At 41.1% G+C, this 14,119-nt stretch overlaps 2 protein-coding genes across 3 annotated transcripts in view; one reads left to right on the top strand and one right to left on the bottom strand.

Annotated features, from left to right (window-relative positions):
- Window positions 1-14,119, top strand: part of rpl34 (ribosomal protein L34) — a 750,063-nt gene that overhangs the window by 46,798 nt on the left and 689,146 nt on the right. The window lies entirely within an intron of this gene.
- Window positions 6,120-14,082, bottom strand: LOC108892630 (myozenin-2). 2 transcript variants are annotated; one of them, XM_018690298.2, is made up of 6 exons: window positions 13,879-14,082; window positions 12,853-12,942; window positions 11,911-12,071; window positions 10,175-10,322; window positions 7,545-7,728; window positions 6,120-6,669 (listed from the first exon to the last, which is right to left on the bottom strand). In XM_018690298.2, the coding sequence occupies exons 2-6, from the start codon at window positions 12,932-12,934 to the stop codon at window positions 6,444-6,446; spliced, it is 801 nt and encodes a 266-aa protein (XP_018545814.1). In that variant the 5' UTR covers window positions 12,935-12,942; window positions 13,879-14,082; the 3' UTR covers window positions 6,120-6,443. The 2 variants fall into 2 exon arrangements, with proteins under 2 accessions (XP_018545814.1, XP_018545824.1); XM_018690308.2 differs by lacking the exon at window positions 13,879-14,082 and having other exon boundaries at window positions 11,911-12,069.

The raw sequence follows: 14,119 nt of genomic DNA, 5'->3' as shown, positions 1-14,119 counted from the left end.
TAGATTCATTGATGATCATTCCTGGGTCACTGGGCAACTAAATTCCATTTCACCCCAAATGTGCTGTGCCATTTCAAGTGGGATATTTTTAGCCATGTTGTCTGGCTTTTCAATCCATACTTACTGTACTCTGTAGCCCCGAGACACAAAGAGAAAGTGGGGCAACAATTCCAAAACCATCCAACTAAAGGCTGTGCTTTTATTTTGGTCCTTTTTAGACCAAGATAAATGGAAAACGAAACAGCAAATGGTTGAAATTTAAAATAAACCAATCCAATTAATCACAAAGAATCAGCTCTTTAAGCATTCACTGATTAGATGGTGGGAATATAGTTTAGATATATATATATATATTTGAATGAATAAAGCTACAGCTTCTACTGCTGGTCACATCTTCTGTAGTAATACCAATTGCAAAATTTAAGTGTCTAATTAAAATGTAAAGTTAATCTGCTCCTGTCTCAGCCTCGGTAATAATAAATGCCCTAGTTTGTGTGCATGTTTGTATATGCACATGCAGACTTGGATGTGTGTGTTATCATGGGAAATGCGAATAATTCAAATGGAACAGCTTGTACTAATGAAGTAATGAAGTAACATGAGGACATAAGTTTTCCTGACCATTCATATAAACACCAACAATCATGGGATATTTGTTAAGAGTACATGCTGTGTGTGAGTTTGAACTCTGAGGCTGTCAATCAAAGTTACTTCCTTTAAATGAAAACACCCTTTGTCACTGTATGCGAAAAATTCACAAAGTGGAGTGACTGAACAAAGCTTGTAATGTTTTCTGTGAACACCATTTGTTGTGTTGATATTGAATTACTACTAATGAGGAGCCACACAGAAGTGAATGCCCCGTTGTTACGTAAGAGATTAGACATGCTTGAATGCCACAATGGGGGCCATGGGAGGCGATGCCACTGAAGCAACTCGTTCTATATTTAACTGGGGATTAACATCCGGTAATGATGAGTTTTTTGGAATGAAACCGCTCCTCAGGTTTCTAAGGAACAATTAAGTCAACAGTTCTTGGTGCGAGGACGTTTTGTTCAGTCACTTCTTGGAAATGTATTTCTCAATCCAGTCAGATTTCAAAATAAGGGCCTGGAGAAAACATTGTTCAAAGAATCACAGATAAGATACTACAAAATATCCTGTAGTACATCTTTTCTATACTGTACATTACTCATTGAAATGGTATTTGTGTGCTATCATGATGACTTAGCATGCACACAACATGACTTCCCAGCATGCAATGTATTTCATAATACACCATGGGACTAGGTGAGAGATTTCGTCCATCTAAAGGGAGAGACTCTTCTGCACACATTTATTTGACTCTTTATTCATTTGTATTCATTTTCATTTTCCCTCCAACCCCTGAGTATGACTGTGCTCATTGTTTCACTGCAGAAAAGTGGATGACATAAGCATCATTTTTTGGCAATTGACCACGTTACATTAATTCTGGAGAGCAGCCAAAGGGGTGACTGTGATATATTTCACTGCTGTGTTTGCTGTATCCGCGGTGGCTGCAGTACACAGGAAAAGCATGCTATCGCCTCAGTGCTGTCTGTTAGGGAAAGTAATACCCTTCATTGACTAAGATAAGGCACATTAATTATTCTTTCCCTGGCAACATCATCAAAAATGGGCTATTTCCTCCCAAATACCACATTAAGGATATTTAAAGCTATTTTCTGCTCTTTCCCAGCTATATAAGATGAGAGAAGAGCATTTTACTTGTCACCTGGACAGTTTGTTTATTTAATGGTTGTGTTAGCAGTTGTAAGTTAATAGTTCCTCACTGACTATTAACCAAAGAGAGGAGGTTAACATATATTGACCAGTCAGGAATATAGATGAGTCCCCTGAGGTAAAAGTCTGGATTACTGTGAGGGAGCAAAGCTTTAATTGGTCTCAAGGGCTTTTACAAGTAACCAAGAACACAATCTTGAATGTTCATTTGTCCAAATAGGCTAATTACTAGCCTAGCTGTGTGCATCCTTCCATATAGTGGTTTCTACAGTAGAGAAATTTTTGTGTACTTAACCTCTCCGCACTTGATTAAAATGAGTGCACATTGCTCAACAATCATCTTCCCTATTCATTTGTACCAATAGATCAGAGATTCATTCTTGCATTCGCCTCGTGATCCCATTCAATTAAATAATGTCCACACACACACAGAACACACAGAAACACACACATGCGCAGAAACAAGCATGTTCAACGTGCACGTACACAGGCTTCTGCTCTCACTCCGCTGACACTTGACGGATTGAAAACTTTCTCAGAGCGAAACATAGTTCAACCCATTGCGTCATTTCACCTCATTTCAGGAGTGGAATGAATCCTCCGTCACCTTTCGCCTCACGTCACTGGCAACCCAACACCACCCGACTGACCCCTGGGATGTTTTATTTTCCCTCATATTTTTAGATATCCCATTGGGCTTTGCACTTTGCTGTGAAAATGACCACCTGCTGTGTGCATCCATCAGGCCAGGAAAGTCTATCATGTCATCAGATGTGAAAGACATTCACACACTGTAGATTAGCTGTGCTTTGCAGTTGCTTGTGGATTTTTATGTCAGGAGGTCGCTTTAACACAGGACTGCAAGGTTAATCCCAGATTTCCTACATTTTTGTGGTGGAAAATTTGAGCAGAAACTCCACCTACAGAGTGCAAACTCTTCAAAAATGTGTCTGTATGCTAAAGCCTTTGAGAGAACCATATGTCTCCCTCAAGATCCTCCTCAGTGCCCTTGCAGTTTTAATTTTACAACACATTTGTTTTCTCACTCGACCCATGCATACTTAAAGAAATCCTTCTGGGATATTGGCTGGTCATGTGGCTCAACCTTTTAGCAGTTGTCTGTGTCAGCAGCATACTGCACATTCACTGTTCAGTGCTGTGTGTGCAGATGGAAACCCGTGGGACTTAAACCTTAAAACATGACAGTGAATGCAACAGCAGCAGAGTCCATTGTTAACTGCTGATAAAGATACTGAGGACCAGCTGCTCAGTTATGGCCTGAGCCCAGTCACGGAGTATAAAACAAAAGGTGAATGATGAAATTTGGTCAAATTTGACATATGTCTCACTCCTTGCACCTGCTGAACACACACACACACAAAGGTCATGTTCCCACCTTATCAGGGTTCTTGTTACATAACAAGTGCTCACTCCAGTCTTAGATTCCTATCAGGTGTTTGTATGCTGTTTGTTCCTCTGTAAAAGCACTTCCTAAAAGGACTGCACTGTATTTGAGATCACTGAGGCTCCCATATGCTATCCCTCCACTCTCCCTGGTGCTCTTATCTAAAGTGATTTAGAAGGACTAGGCACAGAAAGACACTACAAGAGTTGACTGCTGCAAATAACTTCAACCTTTCTGTTTAGGGACAGTCCCTCTAACTAACAGGCAACCCTATTGTCCAGAGACCTCACAGCCTATAATCCAATGTGCAGTGCCTACTGTGCCATCTCATGCCAAGGCAAACATGCCTGAGGGGAAACTGGTAGCAGTTAGGGACTAATAATCGAATCGTCTGGCTCCCCAACCCTCAGCCTACACTACAATCTCTGCCAATAATATTTCCGTTGCTGCATTTTGATAATGGCTACAATCAAAGTTCAAAGAGAGTTCATGTCTGCCCTTGATAAACACTGCTCAATATTTACAATGGAACTTGGCAGATCTACTGGCCCTGCTGGATGCTGGGTGGTGTGTTGTACACACCGTTCTTCTGAAGAGGCTGGTAAGAGGAACTCAGTAGGACTCAAAAAAAGGGAGTGGCTCCGGGGGCTGTACATTCCAAAAGGTCTTGGACAGAGGCGAGGAATGCTGATGCTGGACCTGGTCACATGGCTGTAGGAAATCTGAGAGGAATTTCCTAATTCATTTGTGGAGACAGAGAAGGCAACAACTTCAAACACAAAAATCAAACACATCCCTTCTTCAGACAAAGATGCATTGGTCTGGACAATCAGGATTTCATAAAAAAGAAAGGTAAATGATCTTATTTCATAAATCTTTTGGATTAAAAAAAATATCGTCTGCAGGATCAGGTGGCACTTTTGGTGCTTAGCAATCACTGTTGCCCATCTTAGAGATCATCATATAGTCAGTGTGTATATGACTAAGAACTTCATTAGATCTTCTCTTTACGAAGTTTGAGTTTCCAAAATACTACTTTTTTCTTTTCAGCCATGGTGGTCTTACTGCTTATGATGACTGATAAGTCCTAATTCAGATCATTTTCAATTAAACTACTGTTGGTGCAGGTGCAAGTGTAAAAAATACTCACCTGCCGATTTAAAAGAATAAAAGAAGATGACATACAATATGTCACTGCCCTGGTATCACAGACACAATAACAAGAGAAATGTATTTATATGAGACTTGTCCAGAACATGCAGAAACTGGCTCAGACACCAAACTGAGACCAAAAACACAGTATATTCATTAGCTGACAACAAACCAGACCCATCAAAGCTCAGTCATATGTTACAAATATCATGTTATCTAACATATGACGCCTTGTCACAGTGATTGACAGCTTTACATACAGTGTGATCTGACCCCTCCTACTTGAGACTGGTCTGCTTTGACTGTTAGTTCCTCTGACTATCCATCATTTTGCTGCATGTATCCCACTTATCATATTTTGATCAATCAGACTTAAGCTGTGACATCTACAACGATAACTACCAAATACTAAACCTACAATTACTAACACAAATTAATCTGTGACAACAGGGGAAATGAGTGGATATACCCTTTTATGGGTTTAACCTTGGGGCACATTGCCTCAAATGGTCATTCATTACACAGGAAGAGTATGATTATCTAAATGGAAAAGTAAAAGAGCTGGAAAGGGCTGTGAAATATCTGACCTTCACCACTACCTCAGGTTTTCTTCATCTTTTCAAATACCACTGTTGGTTAAAGGTGCCATATGTAAGTCTGTGCTATCACTACATAGCCAGCATTAGCCTTAACAGCTGCCTACTTACCAGTCTAGAGGAAACATGGGAAGTTCAGCATCTAACTTCATTCATTTATTCAGTAAGAGCAACGGTAACGTTAACACTTGTTTTGCTTTTATTTTATCATATCTTTTCCTGTATTGAATTTAGCATGCTACCCAGCTAGCCCTTTGCCATCTTGTAATTCCATTTCTTGATTGTGGTATGTGGTGAGTCTGTAGCGTCCAGTCTACCTGCAGTCCAACATAAGAGGTTGAAGAAATAGTGCAGCTCAGAGGTTGTATTCCAACCTCTTGTAAATGCAGCAATGGCTGAAGCTCTTGGCAGGTAAACAAGTGTAATGCTAACACTGACTATGTAGCGGTAGCAAAAATGACATATATCACATTTAAGAAGCAAGTGAGCACTCCAGTACATACAAATATAGAGAACACATCTTTTAAATTTACCCATTAAAAGCAACTAGCAACAAGCTAGCATGTTAGATTGACGGTAATGGGCACAGCATGCAAAAAAGCTGGAGATAATACAAAATGATTCATTTTTATCTACACTACTAGAAATTCCTGATTGGAAAAAAATACTCACTGTAGCTCTCTTGTAAAACCTCCTGGTAGCTTTCAATCAGCCTAGTCTGTTTGCTTTAGCCTGTTATATATGAAATAGGTTCCTAAGTGCTGTGGTAATAAACAGCGAGACAGATAGGGAGTGGGCACAGCTCATCAAGCAACTCTCCCATCAATCCCACTCCTTTGACTGGGCATAGCCAAAAGGTGAGAGACGCATCAGTCAAGCCGCTCGTGTCAGTGAAGCAGATTTGATTTGTCAGGCAGTGTAACCTTGAGGCGTGTTACAGTGGCTCACATGTATCTTTGGCCTCTCACACGATGCGATAAGTGATGGGTTTGCATACAACTATAGCACACAGGCGCAGCATCATTCACTCAAGTGAGCCTTCAGTGTGGCTCAGACCATCTCGCTGTGAAATTATTACCTGGGGGCTTGGTGTGGAATATGCCACAGATTTGCATCCATGTTCAAAAAGAGAAGTGTCTTCAAAGTGAGTATGAATTCTATCAGCAACTTTAGTAGCAGAAAACAGACTTTAAGCATAGAAACTTGTTGCACTCCACACCATTTTATTGAGCAAAACCTGTGTCTGCAAGATAAAATACTCTTATGCACATTAATATACAACAAATTCCATGTATTCGAGCAGTGTCTTGGCCTACTATACATGATTTAATTTTTGAGTGCAGTGCAATAACTAACATCCCTGGAAAAGCAAGGCATGTTGCACACATGGTAACTTCAACCAGCAATGCCCAAGAGGATGCTTTCTCTCACCCTGACTCTGTTCTGACCGAAACATTTCCCCGCCCACCATAACCTCGGGTGCAACAACTAAGCAGACAGCATCTCTGTGTGACTTCATTATGGGTTCAAAGGTCTTCTGACTCAGGGATGAGCACAGGCTCAAGGGAAATGGTAGGGAGGGGGACTGGACCGCCCGCTGACTGCCACCCCAGAGCAGATCTGTTGAAGGAGGGTCGATTTACTGTTGTGTTCCCCTGGAGCTCAGGGAAATCGGGGAGGGGTTCCACCTGGAGTGGCTTGATGGGAGCAGGTCTGGGTGCCTTGCTGAAACCACCAAACGGGGTTGCCACCCTGGAGGTGACAGAGTGACGGTGTTAACAGTAGCTGTTGTGTGCTAATAAGAGGGACTGACATTTGAAGTGATGCAACTAATTAACGGCAAGCAAAGAATTTGACCAGGGGACATATTCTAAGAGATAGCTGCCTAGAGTGAGAGGCACACTCATGTACATTAAATGAAGGACAATACTTGTTTTGCTCACTCAGCATTTGCATGCATGATAAATTAAAACAAAATAACATAATATTTCTGTTACAAGTGAAACGTTTTTTGTAAGCTTTGCTCAGTTCAATACACTCAAAATTTTTGCTGCCACAGTCCTATTTGGTCTTGTATGACTGGTAGTTTATGATACCTATGTGCAAACAGTTTATTATGACCCATACTTATGTTTTATTATTATGCAATATCTTGCAGTTGTGTGAGTCAGCATCAATCGTTCCAGCTAACGCCCCAAAACAACAGGTCTCAGCGCCCAGTGTTAGTACTCTCTAGTGGCTGTGGGAATTATGATAGGAGCAAAGACAGAAGTTAGGTGACATTGTTGCATAGTACTAAAGTACACCTAGGGAGGAGATGGATGGATTCAACAAAACACTGGACTATAATACAGGAGACTGTTGTTCCTTGACAACAGTCATTTTATAACCATACCCATGTGTTTACTGTAACCATGATGATGAAGGTTTTCTAACCTCAACGAACCTTACCACAGCATTGTTACATCATAAAATGTTATTTATTTTTCAACAGTGATCTTCAATAGCTTATCTGTGACATATCCCCTGCCACCATTGGGGCACTATTTCAGAAAACGTTATGGACAAACGACCTGTATGTTGATGTTTTTTATTGATGACTTGCTGTTCACCTGTGTGGTTCTTACCTGTTGAAACTTTTGTACCCTGGTAAGTCTGGTTGGCGCTCTGGCTCAGGCATGCGGGTGATGAGAGTGTCAGCTAAGGCCGGGTCACTGATGATGGCCTGCTCCCAGGGTGAGTGGTAGGACTTTGGCACAGCTGTACAGTTGAACTTCTCTGGAGGGATGTCTTTCAAAGGACCTCCGTACCCTGGGTGAGTTATACAACACAGACAGTTATTGAAACATAGGGCTTTCCTGTGCCAAATAAAGAGCAGGCATTAGTTGTTCCTTTTTAATTTTCAATTATTTATATGTATTTATTATATTATTTATATTTTTCAATTTCCCTCTATTTTTCCAAAACAGTTCTGTTGTCAGGTTTTGGGAATATCTCCACACATGGCAAGTAATGAAGTGAGACAAATTTCAAACTATTTCTAAAGCTGCAACAAACAAACACACTGTCCACAGAAAGTTGATCCATCCCTTTGATTTCATCTTGTATAAAAAGATCACAGACCTGTCAGTTAGTCAAGAGTAAACTTGGGTTGGACTGCATGTAGTTTGCTAATGTCTCTTCATATGATTTCTGGGTACTGAAGTTCAAAAAGTTCAAACTGTGCTGTCATTTGGAGCTGTCAAAAGGCAAAGCTGCTTTTTTTTTTTTTTTTTTTTTTTGCTGTAAAATATAAGCATTTAAGTGTGTGAGAAAGACAACATGAGTGAGGAAAAAGAATTCAGTAGTCTGATTACAACCTAAACTGTTGAAATTGAGACACTGAAAAAAAAAATGTAATGAATACGTAACTCTTCAGTATCAGTATCTCAGTCTCAACATTGTAACAGCCTCCACAGTCTTTTCTTAAGCCCTTTATACCTTGTTAAAGTTCACAGCAAAACAAATCAAGGGGCAGCTTCCCTGTGTCTCAGTGTGTGTATGTGCATGCCTACATATATGTCTCCCTGCATAGTCTATGTGTGTTGATGGGAGAGGCCTATCCAAAGCACTATCCTTCAAACCCAGTGCTTCACACAGGGGGGCTTTCAAGCTGAGGCATTACATAACATGGGGCGTCGTGTCACGTCCTAACCTCTCACAATGAACAATCCCCCTTCCTGAGTTTATGTTTTGCCCTGAGGAGGAAGCAGGAGAGACCAAACAGACCTGTGGGGAAGTATACAGATTTTTTTGAGGGGGAATCTATTACAAAACATTGTGTAAAAGCTTCTCTGAGGCCCTGGAATATTGTTCTTTTTGTGGTGGGACATTTGGCTGATTTGGTATTTTGGTGAACAAGGACTGAAACACACCCAGCTCTATGTAGCATGTGTGGAGATGAAAGAGGACTCCTGAAAAGACAGCAGGCTGGATTTTTGTAGATAAAAGATTTTCTAGTTTTCTAAAACAGTGAAATGTGGCAACATTTAGAAATCCTATGACTACAGACAAATTTAATATTTCCATATATTTTGTTTTCAGAGAGGTACAAACCATTTCAAATGCACATAACAGTACAATGGGACAATAAATCCTATGGCAAATTATTATATATTGTTGTTGTTACTTTCTAGCTGAAACTTGTCATGTCTTTAGCATATTTCCTGCCATTTGCTGTCTCATTTAAGCTCTATTAGAAAGTGAGTTCTCACTGTCTATCAATACCCTGGTAATATTTTGCTACCAGTACAGGGACATGGAACATGCACCCCTGGGTGGATGAGTGTGCTATTTTAAGAGTTCTTACCATTTGATACCTAATGCACTTTGGCCTGATTTCTGCTACAGCTGGAGTGACTTCATTCAGACACTAAAGGGTGGTTTCTGGTCTCGAGCTCCAGAAATAAAAAAAATGCCCCGCCCCTATGTAGCCATACTCATCCCTAAATCAGCATCAGTTTGTGTCAACTGGGCACAATTGAGACATGAGGGAGGATGTGAGTGCCAAAGCTGATGGTATCAGTGGCACGGGAGGCAAACAGGAAACACTTCCCGTTGGTGAAACTCAACAATTTTTTTGTAAAGATGGTCAAAGCTGATTGTAATGAGAGTGGGAGAAATAGGGGAATGTGGAGGATTAGACATGAAACAAAGGAGTGGGATGAAGATAGAATGAGAGAAAGGAAGGAGACAGGCAGAGAGAGGGAGAGGGAGAATAAAAAACATGTATTTTCTGCCTGAGGCCAGCAGATTCCAGGCAAGAAGAAAATGTTTTCTTACACGATCAAAGCTTGCGTGAGTACAAACAATGAAAAACAGTTGAATCCTTATCAAAACATGTGTGGAGAGCACACCAACAAAGGAACAATACCATTTCTCCTGAGCTGCACTATACGTTTCATGTATTTGTATATTTTAAGGGAAAAAAGGTGAAAGTTTTGCATAACAAAATCATACCAAATGTATTAATAAGGCCAAGATGTCAATGTTAATGTTAAGGTCAATGTTACTTAAAACAAACTGGTCAGGAAGGCACTCCGTAAGTGATGTCATGATAAATGGGAACCAGATTCTAGTGCATTGTTCTGTTCAGACAGGGACCATGTAAGGTCAACTAGTCAACTCAACTTTAGTTACAGTTTATCACTGCTACAATGGTCCTGGGTCCTTGAAATGTTTTGGTGTTCCAGCACACTGTATCACCAGTGTTACCTACCCGGGGCGATACTGTCTGGATTTGGCACCATTGTTATATCTGTGTGTGTGTCGGACGGCACTTTGGGTGGCTGGTCGGCACCCACATCGTTCTGGTTGCTGTGGCTGTCCGTGGCATTCCCATTCTCCGTTTGAGAGACTGCTGTGTTCTATAAGAAAGATTGAAGAGGTGAGTTGAGTTCAAAACAAAAGAGCAGAACAGAAGCTAACAAAACAACCTTGCCACAAGGACCACTCCCTAGATTTTCTGGAGCTTTTGACCATCTCCACAGAAGAGAACAAAGAGGAGAGAGGTCCTTAAAATGCACAGACAAATTTGGAATGGAAAGTTTAAGGCCAGCTGTATTTGCTGAGGAAGATTGTGTGATATGATTGAAAGCTCCCGGACAGCTAGTAAGTGGACCTTATGGTAAGACAGTGGGCTATTTTTTGACAGACAGCAAAATTAATTAACAATATTTTAGAGTTTTCTGACATGTTCAGATTTATGGAAATACAAGGAAAAATGTGATTAGCATACAGAGTAAATCAGTGGCACAGCTGATCCTTATTGAAACCAAATGTTCCACTGTTCAATACTGCTGGACTCAAAGCAGTTAGCAAACTTTGATTTTTCATGTTTTCAAACAAAAACAAGCAGAGAAATTGTCTGCCCGTCCATTTTCTCTCAACATTAGAAACATTGTTTTCTGGGCTAGGACGAAATGTACTGCAGCCCGAGCATCCAGCTTTCATCCCTCTGAAAGATATTTATGATGATTTACTCCAGGACTTCCTCAGGAAATGTTGACAAGTTGAAACAAAATCCCTCCGTTGCCCCGAGCAATAAACAAACCAGAGATATGTGAGTCTTACTCACTTCAAAGATGAAGGGAAAAACTTCCCTGGAGCAGAATAATAATTTTATCTATGGACTTCAAGAGGGCATTGTAAAGTGCACAAGGCCACCACAAAACTAAATGAAAGAGGATATGACTAGTGCTGCTAATTAATTTGATATAGCAAAGAGAAACTTAGTTACTTTATCTTGATTGAGTTTTACTGACAGTGTCAGTTCATAAATTGCTTTATATGTGACCAGCTCAGGCTAAGTTAAGTACTGCTGGGAAAAGAAAATGCTGACTTGGCACCCTGCCCATCCATACACAAAGGGACATTAATAAAGCTATTTATGACCAGCTGGAAGACTTTCATTATTACTACCTCTCTGTGCTGCTCCACGTATGTAGCACGAGTCAAATAAACACTTCAAGTGCTTAATCTTTCCCACATATACTTTGTCAGGATGTAAGGTATTGTGTGATTGTTTTTCATGTGATGGAGAGAAAAGATGTGGTGAAAATGGATGACTTTCCATGAAGAAAATACACTCTCGCAGTATGAAGTGCCAACAATAACTCCCTTATCAAAGTGTGTTTTAATAGTTGGCCATGTCCATATCAATCTACTTTAAATTTGTGTGTATGAAATAGTTCTTAAATACAATTATTCATTTTCTTGTGAAAACAACAATGCAAGCTGTTTTCCCTTGCTTCCAGTCTTTATGCTAAGCTAAACTAACCATATCTTGGTATTGGTATCTTGGCATTGATCTTCTCATCTAACATTTAGAAAGTAAGCAATTCAGTGTATTTTCCAAAATGTCTATCTACTCCCGTAACAAACAAGATTTTCTGCAATGCATGTGTCCTGCTGTATAAAATGTGTTGTGATCACTGCATCACTGTTTCTGCTTACATTGAGCTGCTTGTTGTTTTCATTCTGGATGCTCTCAAAAGTGTATTTTTCTGAGCGTCTCTGGCGCATTTTGAAGAGACGGGAGCCGCGGTTTGAGGTGAGAGACAGCTCCTCAAGCATGATGTCCTTAGGCACGTTCATTTTCTTCCCAAGATCCATCTCTAGGAACACAAACAAAAGCCTGAAGAGCTTGTGTGCATGCACAACATACTTGTACACTAATCAGACTTCTGACAAGACAAATTATCTTTTTTTTTCCTGCTGTAGAAAAAACAAGGCCCTCTGCATGGATTGCTGACTTGGTGTTCCTGCCAATATGATGAATGAGGAATTATCTTCCCTCATAATCCACTCATGTCCATTGCTTGTTTTGTGGTTAGCGCTGCGTGCTAGTTACTGCATGCTGATCATGGATATGTCACAGGTCTATATCCGAGTGTGAGACACATAATTTGCCAGAATATCTTTCAGCTGTCAGTGGCCTTCAGGCCCTCCCTATCCCAGTGAGCCACGCAGTTGTCCTCGCCCTGAAATAGTGTGTTCAAAGGACAACGACAAAGGGATTAGTTACTTTGGCCCATAAAAGTATTCATTTGCTTATTTATAGTCAGGGTCGTAGAAGGGAGGGTTGGCAACTGCTGCACTGGCAAACGGTGGACTCATGCCTCCTACACAGTGAGTGTGGCCATGTCCAGTAGATGTGTGTGTTGGGCAGGGTGAGCTAGTGTTTACAGTAAAGTTAATATGTCTGGGAATTAATTTTATACTGTCAGTTATGGTGTTAAATCCAGCAGAGGGGTGATAGGAGCAGGACGTGAGGAGAAGGAGAGAAGGTGACATGGAAACGTAAGCAAAGAAAGGATGCAACAAGAGAAAGAGAGAGAAACTGAGAGGTCAAAGGGATGAGAAAACAAGGAAGTGGAGAGGAAATGATACGGCTACCTTCCTGGGCTTGAACCTCCCTGCAGATTGCTGCTGCCTGCATTTTCCTCTCCCTGGTCGTCATGGTAGAGAACTGTGACATGGCTGCCCCTGGGGGGTCGGGGGTGAGACAGAAAGTCACAGGAGACAGGGCACATCAGTACAACCTGTTCAAACGCACAACGAGACACAAAAGCAAGACAACATGGCTGCATGTTGCCCATCGATTGGCCGACATCAAGCATCCACACCATGCACAAAGACCCACAGAAGCAGATAGAATTTATTGGGGCAGTGAAAAGGGCAAAGTTAGCACATCCCTTTAAATAACCTTGGGCTGTTAAACGCCAAGCACATGCTCTTCAGACATGGCAACCAGCTGTGTCAGGGGTCTGGGAATCAATATGTTTGAAATTACCCAAGTGGGCTGAAAGGACACAGATAGAGAACATGGTGCTGTCACAGCAAACACGTGCAACAGTGGATGATATAGTACAGTGGAAAGTTTACACCGAGGTGTCAAGTGAACACAAAACAAACATTCATTCCAATCCAAAATACTTTTCACCAAGTTTTTCCACCAAAACAAAGAAACATTTCATGGCAAAGTCCATACAAATCATTTAATCACTTGGAAATTATTGGTCTCGGCTCAGTAGATAAAAGGCAAGTTTGCAAAGTTTACTTTAAGCTTCCAGAAATCAACTTAATCATCATATCAGTTTCATATTTTTTATTTTAAAGTATTTAGCAAAAGAAAAACAAAAAACATGTTTTAGAATTTATTCATACTTATATACTGTTAAAATCAGGATACTCCCCACATAAAAACATGGAGCAATATGACAAAAGGCAGATGCATTTATCAAAAACATATTTAGGAAAAATTCTGAAATCAGTGTTAACTGTAACAGAAGGCACATTGTTGCTGCATGATTAACAGGAAAATGTTGAGGGAACAGCTGTAGGTGGTAGTGAGAATCATGCTTGATTCAAAGTGCAAGAACCAGACAGCACACCTGTGGAGAGGTCGGAGTGATGGCTTACCTGTCCTGAAGGACCCTCGCGGGGGGGCGTGGGGGCCTTAATTTGTGCCTCTCTCCTCAGGGTAGGAAGTCAGAAAGGTGAGAAGCGAGAGGGTCAGACTGGGTAGTGAGACCTGTGTGGGTTACTCGTGCTCACCAGCACTGGGGCTCGTCGTGGGGAGGGTGGGCAGAGGGGGCTCCAGCCTGACCCGACTGACGGAGCGACTGAATGAGTGGGTGGGTGGGTGTCGGTTTGTCTGTTG

Source organism: Lates calcarifer, linkage group LG15 (assembly GCF_001640805.2).
Source record: "Lates calcarifer isolate ASB-BC8 linkage group LG15, TLL_Latcal_v3, whole genome shotgun sequence".
Taxonomy (NCBI): Eukaryota; Metazoa; Chordata; class Actinopteri; family Centropomidae; genus Lates; species Lates calcarifer.
The sequence above is the reverse complement of the archived record's forward strand: the minus strand, read 5'-3'. Positions and strand labels throughout refer to the sequence as shown.

What these genes read in the sequence shown, in the direction of transcription:
- LOC108892630 (XM_018690298.2), bottom strand. Translation starts at nt 12,934, where the DNA reads ATGTCACAGTTCTCTACCATGACGACCAGGGAGAGGAAAATGCAGGCA. An exon ending in GGAGGTTCAAGCCCAGGAAG is followed by an intron (nt 12,072 to 12,852) that starts GTAGCCGTATCA and finishes TTGTGTTCCTAG; the next exon opens with AGATGGATCTTGGGAAGAAA. An exon ending in GGGTACAAAAGTTTCAACAG is followed by an intron (nt 6,670 to 7,544) that starts GTAAGAACCACA and finishes TGTCACCTCCAG; the next exon opens with GGTGGCAACCCCGTTTGGTG.